General features: G+C 42.9%; 1 protein-coding gene across 2 annotated transcripts in view; it reads right to left on the bottom strand.

Moving 5' to 3' along the window:
* Nucleotides 1-1,337: 1,337 nt before the first annotated feature.
* Nucleotides 1,338-5,821, bottom strand: part of mxi1 (max interactor 1, dimerization protein) — a 27,837-nt gene continuing 23,353 nt past the window's right edge. For both annotated transcript variants that reach the window (XM_035660021.1, XM_035660022.1), the window contains exons 5-6: nt 4,292-4,490; nt 1,338-3,354 (exon numbers count right to left, since the gene is read on the bottom strand). In XM_035660021.1, the coding sequence (XP_035515914.1) occupies nt 3,191-3,354; nt 4,292-4,490 (363 nt within the window). In that variant the 3' untranslated portion in view covers nt 1,338-3,190. The remainder of the gene's footprint in view (nt 3,355-4,291; nt 4,491-5,821) is intronic.

The following is a 5,821-nucleotide window of genomic DNA, read 5'->3' as shown; positions in this document are numbered from 1 at the left end:
AAAGTTGGTTTTATCCCTGCTTGGAATACAAGATCTGAGTAGTTTTTCCACATGAGACAATACAATGAGTGCCAGACAACATAACTCTACCAGAATCATCCCAATGCAGTGAAAATACTCTCCAAAAATACTCCCAAGCAGGTTAAACACCACTAGGAAGTGATCCAGGTCTGCACGAGGAGTGAAATTCATTTGTCGTCAAACATGGGACCTTTTTCCTGTCAGCAGTGCAGGTTCATAAAACCAACATATGAAGACGAAAACAGAAACAAAGAAAAGCTGAAGATAAATAACTTAAACAGGGGAAGAATAAATGTAAACTGTCCCTCAGAGAGTAAGAGGGAGATAAAGAGAGAGGACACTGAGGTGTTCTGAGGTGGTTTTGGCATTTACATTTTTTTTAAAATATATAATCAAGCACCAGAAGTGGTGACTTTCTGATTCAGTGCCAAGCCCAACAACCTCAACATAGCTCCGCAAAGAGCTTACACACTACACTTTAATGATGTCCTTCAGAGAAACCAAAGGATTTGTTCTTTTTTTGTTGATTTTTTCTTTATACCCTCAGTCAGAGGCATGGTATTGTAAATGTAAGACACATTTTGTCAACTAAAACACGAGTCTAATAGAGACTACAATCCTCCTAATAGAGGAAAGCGGAGTTTTAGACCCCTTTTATTGTGTAGTAGCTGGCTCAATATTTGCCAGTAAAGTCTTGGCTATTGATAAGCCTTGTGCAGAGGTAACCCCGCCGCCCCTCCCCCAAACAACTGGATAGGAGACTTATTAACAAGATGGTGAATGTTTCACCTTGTATCAGAAGGCCAGGTATGGAGGGAAGCCATTTTATCTATCAGCTTATCCAGTTGTTTTAGGTCTGTATTTGTCGTCACAGGCATAGCGCGTTGTTGGGGAGTCAGCTCCGGACAAGGCTGGTGACTCTAAACAGGCGAGGCTCAGCACTAGGAGCAGCTTAGGGGCCAATTACATTTCAAGTGTCCATTGAATAAAACATTAGAAAAATGAAAACAAAATGGCTACATTTCATACCCCTCCGCCCCTCCCCACCAAAAAAACAAAGAAAATAAAAATAACCCATGAAATATACAATTCTTAAAGTAAGGAGTGAGGAATAAGCATCAAAAAGATGAGTAAAATAAGACAGAACCAAAATAAGTTAATTTCTTTTTTCCCATTGCTTGTGTTCTTTGAGGGATTGTGAAATAAATATTTAAAAGGCCGGCGTTTTTTTTTCTTTTCACATACAAAAGGATTCATGAGAGATCCATAAGAGAAAAAGACAGTGGAAAAGAAAAAAAAAATACAGAGAACGGTGGTTGAAGTGCAATTCTTAATGCCAGTGTAGTCTCGATGGTGAACATTGACATCATAACACCCGTTTTCTTCTCCCCACACTTTTCCTCCACAGATCACCTGACCACCAGTGGAATGCCATATACAGCCCCCCCACTTTCATGAACATTATAAACAAGAGGAAAACAAATCTAATAAATAAAAAGAGTGCCACACAAACTCAACATTCTCCAACAGAAGTCCTACTTTCTGCAACTGGGTGGGAAGTTGTTCAATCGTTTTTAATCAGGCTTCAGGAGTAACTTCTCCTTCTCACTGCAGCAACAGAATGAGTAACTTTTCAATGTTTCCGCCAGCAAAACTGAACAAATTAATAGTGTCCATCCCGCATCCGCTGCCACTCTGAAGAGGATAAAATCTTTCCAAAAAATGTATGGAAAATCCACAATAAACACAGGTCAAACAGCAACAGAGGCAATAGTTACCATGAGCTCTACCTTTTTTTTAAAAACTCTTTTTTAAAGTTTAATTCATTAAACTATATGTATTTACAAAAAAAAAGAAAGTTTGCTTTTTGGACGGTCACACAGTCTTTAGGGGGAGAAAAGAAAAAGAAAAAGGGGGGAAGGAGTTCAAACTGACGAGACAAAAAAAGACTACAAGAGTTATTGCTTGTTACTGCTGGAAAGAGGATGGACGTCTATTCCAAAGTTTGTTGTTTGGACTTTTTCCTTGTTGCTGTTGTTTTTTTTGTGTGGTTTTTTTTTCCACTTCTTGGTTTGTGCCGTTTCTATGGACAGCTCTAAAGTAGGCAAGTGCAGGATAGCTTTTTGTAGCTGCTTGTCGAGGAGGGAAAGAAACCAAAACAAAACACACACAAAGTTACAATTTCCACTCTCTGAGCACCCACATTCAACAGGAATGTTATTTTGTTTTTTCCTCAATTTTTTTGTGGTTGTCTTCCTCCGACCTTGGTTGGAAACAATCACGGCAGACACACTTTGTTTGCTTTAAAAGCTCAGTGGTGGTGGATCTGATCTGTTTCCCCGTTGGTTTGTTTCACAATAGCACCAGTTCGAGTGTCGGAACTTTTGCAGTGTCAAGCAGAGGTAATGAAAAAACAATAAGACAAAGGATCAAATTCGGGGCCGAAGGGACGTTTTTCAGGGCCAAGCTGTGTTGATATGGCAAAGTTCACCCACAGTGTTCATTCTAGTCCAGATTAGATGTGCTCCCGTTTATCCAGGCCCAACACCAGAACGTTAATATGGGTACACAGGACCAGCTCAACACACACACACATACACACATACACACACACACACACATACACACATACACACCCACACAGGAGAGAACCGAACAGAAACTCTGAATTATTTCAATATGATAAGAATTTAAGTGCATTTTGGATCAAAATAGGGGTTGTATATCTTTAAAAAATTCAGAAATTTGACAGTTTGAGGAAATAAAACACATAAAATCAATCATTAAAAATTAAGATGATTTATGCTTTTATCTATCAACCAAGTCTCTGATCTCCGTAAACCAACTGGCAGTCTCACATCACTGTGTTTGGGTCCCTGGTGTCGGTCGGGGCGGCTCAAAGTTCAGAGGTGAGAAGGAGCTCTAAGTGGAGCTCCTCCAACAGTGGGACAGTGGGTTCAGCAGCGCAGGAGGAGAAGTGGGTGCAACCAAAGGCTAGGAGCAAGGAGGAGGGGGCGCTGCTGAGAGGCAGGAGCGACAAGAACGCCATTAGCTGGGGGCGTGGCCGCCGTTGGAGGTGACTGGGTGTATGTATGTAGGCATGGCTGGATGGATAAACAGATGGGAGGTACAGGTGGGTTTGGCAGGGAGGTGGTGGCCGTGTGGGGCTCTAGGAGGAGAAGGCAAGTTTGACACTGCAGGAGGAGTAGCCCTCGTCGCTGGCCATGCTCTGCAGGCTGCTGTGGTCGTCCAGGTCGCTGGTGCTGGCTGTGCTCACACTGTCCAGCTCTCCATGGGAGAACTCCGTGCTTTCCACGTCCACCTCGATCTCCTCTGCAGCCGAGGATGGAGAGAGGGTGGAGAGAGAGAAAAGAAAGGTAAAGCAATTGAATTGTGACTGTTTAGAAACAGATTCTGTACGGTACATTTGTGGCAATGACACATGGAGTAGAGGAAGATACAGTTAGAGCTGCTTAAAGAATGAGGCTCATAATATTCAATGTTTTTCTTAATATCAAGGAATCCTATGAAAACACCAAAACCATTGCATCCATCCCAAATATTTTCTGCCCTGTGTCAACTCATTGCCAAGCCCATTTGTTGCTAACTAGGATGTAAATCTTTAAAAACATGCTACGAATATATACTTTCATTTTTAAAAAGCAAACAAAATGTATTAGGGACTATTTTTTTAGCTGCTGATTGTGTGTATTTTTATTTATTTTTGAGCACAGAGGAATAACATCTATCTGGCTACACAAACAACATTTGTTAGTAGAATCTGTTTGTGGTTGGTTTTGGTGCTTTTTATGGAATTTGTTGACAATGATAAAAATATAGAAAGTCAGCTGAGCAGTTATTTTACATTACATAAATATTGCTACAGAATGTGTCAAAGTGCTAGATGACAAATAATATAATAATAAATCATATATTGTAAATAAATATGTATCCATTTAAAATGGTTCAATTTGCCTCATTAGAACCAGGTTGGAATGATGGAAACTAAAGCAGCCTTTAACATTTGGCTGCTGGTTGCTTCAAGTAACCAAAGTTTACTTTAAAGGCCTTCAGAGAGCTTTTGCATTTTAAACCTTTATCCAAGAAATTGGTGTTTATTATTTTCAGCAAAGCTCATTTCACACACAGTGCCAGAGGGACCCTGACTGGTACAACCTCACTGTCGTAGAAATTAGCCAGCGAGCAGCTGGAGGGTCTGACGGCATTGTAGTCGCCAAATTAAAATCCTGTAAAAAGACTCCTCACTCACCTTGGTCGGAGTCAGAGCGGTCGGAGCAGAGGGTGGAGCCCACACTGTCCATGCGTATCCTCTCCCCCTCCCCCGGGCTGCTCTGGGTTGCAGCACCACTGCCTCCCCTCAGCAGCTCCAGCTGGCGCTGGAGGTGCCTCTGCTCGCGCTCCAGAGACTCCAGCTGGTACTGGCTCTTCCTGTCTGCCTCTTCAAGTTTCTGCTCAGGAGAAAGAGAAGGGGGAGACACAGAAAAGGTTAATTGTGTGTACCAGGGACCAGGGTGAGACAAGGATGTATCTTGGTAAAGTGCAAATGTGTAAGAGGAGAGAAAAGCCAGACAAAAATAATAGTAACTGGAAGCAGAGACTGAAAGCAAGACAGTGAGGAAATATAGAGGAGATAAGAATGAGAGAAGGGAAGCTGGAAGAACAAGTTACTACAAGATACTGAAGAGATAGATGCAGTTAGTAAGTAAATTCCTTCCATATCAGTGTCTGTCAGAACAAAACAAACACTCCCCAGCAGCTGTTTTAGCATTCAGACACTAAACTCGTTGTGTCCCTTGGATTTTCCTTCTGCTAGCCCTGAAACCCCTAAATGATTTCTCTCACCTGCCTACACCGTGTCGCCTTCGTTACTTGCTGCCTCTGTTTACGCCTTATACCATTTAAATACATAAGCAAGGGTCCTCAGCAGGGACTGACACAGCCGTCTTGTAGCCGCATGTCACCGCCGCTGACCGTGACGAGCGTGACTCCCGGCGACAGACCAAAACAATAGACCATCAATAAGCGATGGAGAGACTCAAGATGACAGCAGCAGAAGTGCACAGTGGTGTCGGTAGTAGTAGTGGGGGTGGGGGGGCACGACAACAGTATCTGCTTTATGCCTCCGCTCTGTTACGTGAACGCACGCTACTCCGGGCTTCTCACATGAACACTGCTCGAACTCACGCAGTCACATGTCTGTTTTTAAAGTGGATGGGAAAGCGTGAAGCACAGCGTCTTAACGTGTTACATGCTCTTCCAAACTGATGATCAGGCAACCAGCTGGACACTGGTTACTTATTTCTACCGTACAAATTCTGCGGGGAGTGCATTATAGTTACACATCCACAACACGTTCTTGTTGAAACATTTGGATGGAATAATTTATGGGTGTATTTAAAAATTAAAGACTTCACCTCAGAAAAACAAGGTGCTTCACGATACATGTCACATTAACCCATTCACACACTGATAGCAGATCACAGGATCTCAGCCCATGGAGACTTTATGTCGACCTGCAGTGTGAGGAGCTGGGGATCTATGGAGCCTGGACGGGAACTTTTCTCTTTCTCATTTACATGTTTATTCACATGCAACCTGGAAGTTCCCGGTGAACAGGACACCAGAGGCTTCAGAGCGGACGGCGGGTTCCGGAAAAGAGACGTACTTCTTCAGTATGCCGATATGCAAATTATACTGCAAACCCACGCTCTACCTCCTGCCCCCTCCCCTCAGACCCTCCTCTCAACGCCCCAAACCAACAGTCGACGAGAAAGTTGAA

The sequence above is a fragment of the Morone saxatilis genome, unplaced genomic scaffold (genome assembly GCF_004916995.1).
Source record: "Morone saxatilis isolate NCDOM2014 unplaced genomic scaffold, NCSU_SB_2.0 Contig17, whole genome shotgun sequence".
Lineage (NCBI taxonomy): Eukaryota > Metazoa > Chordata > Actinopteri > Moronidae > Morone > Morone saxatilis.
Note: the sequence above shows the minus strand (reverse complement) of the source record. Positions and strands in the feature narration are given on the sequence as shown.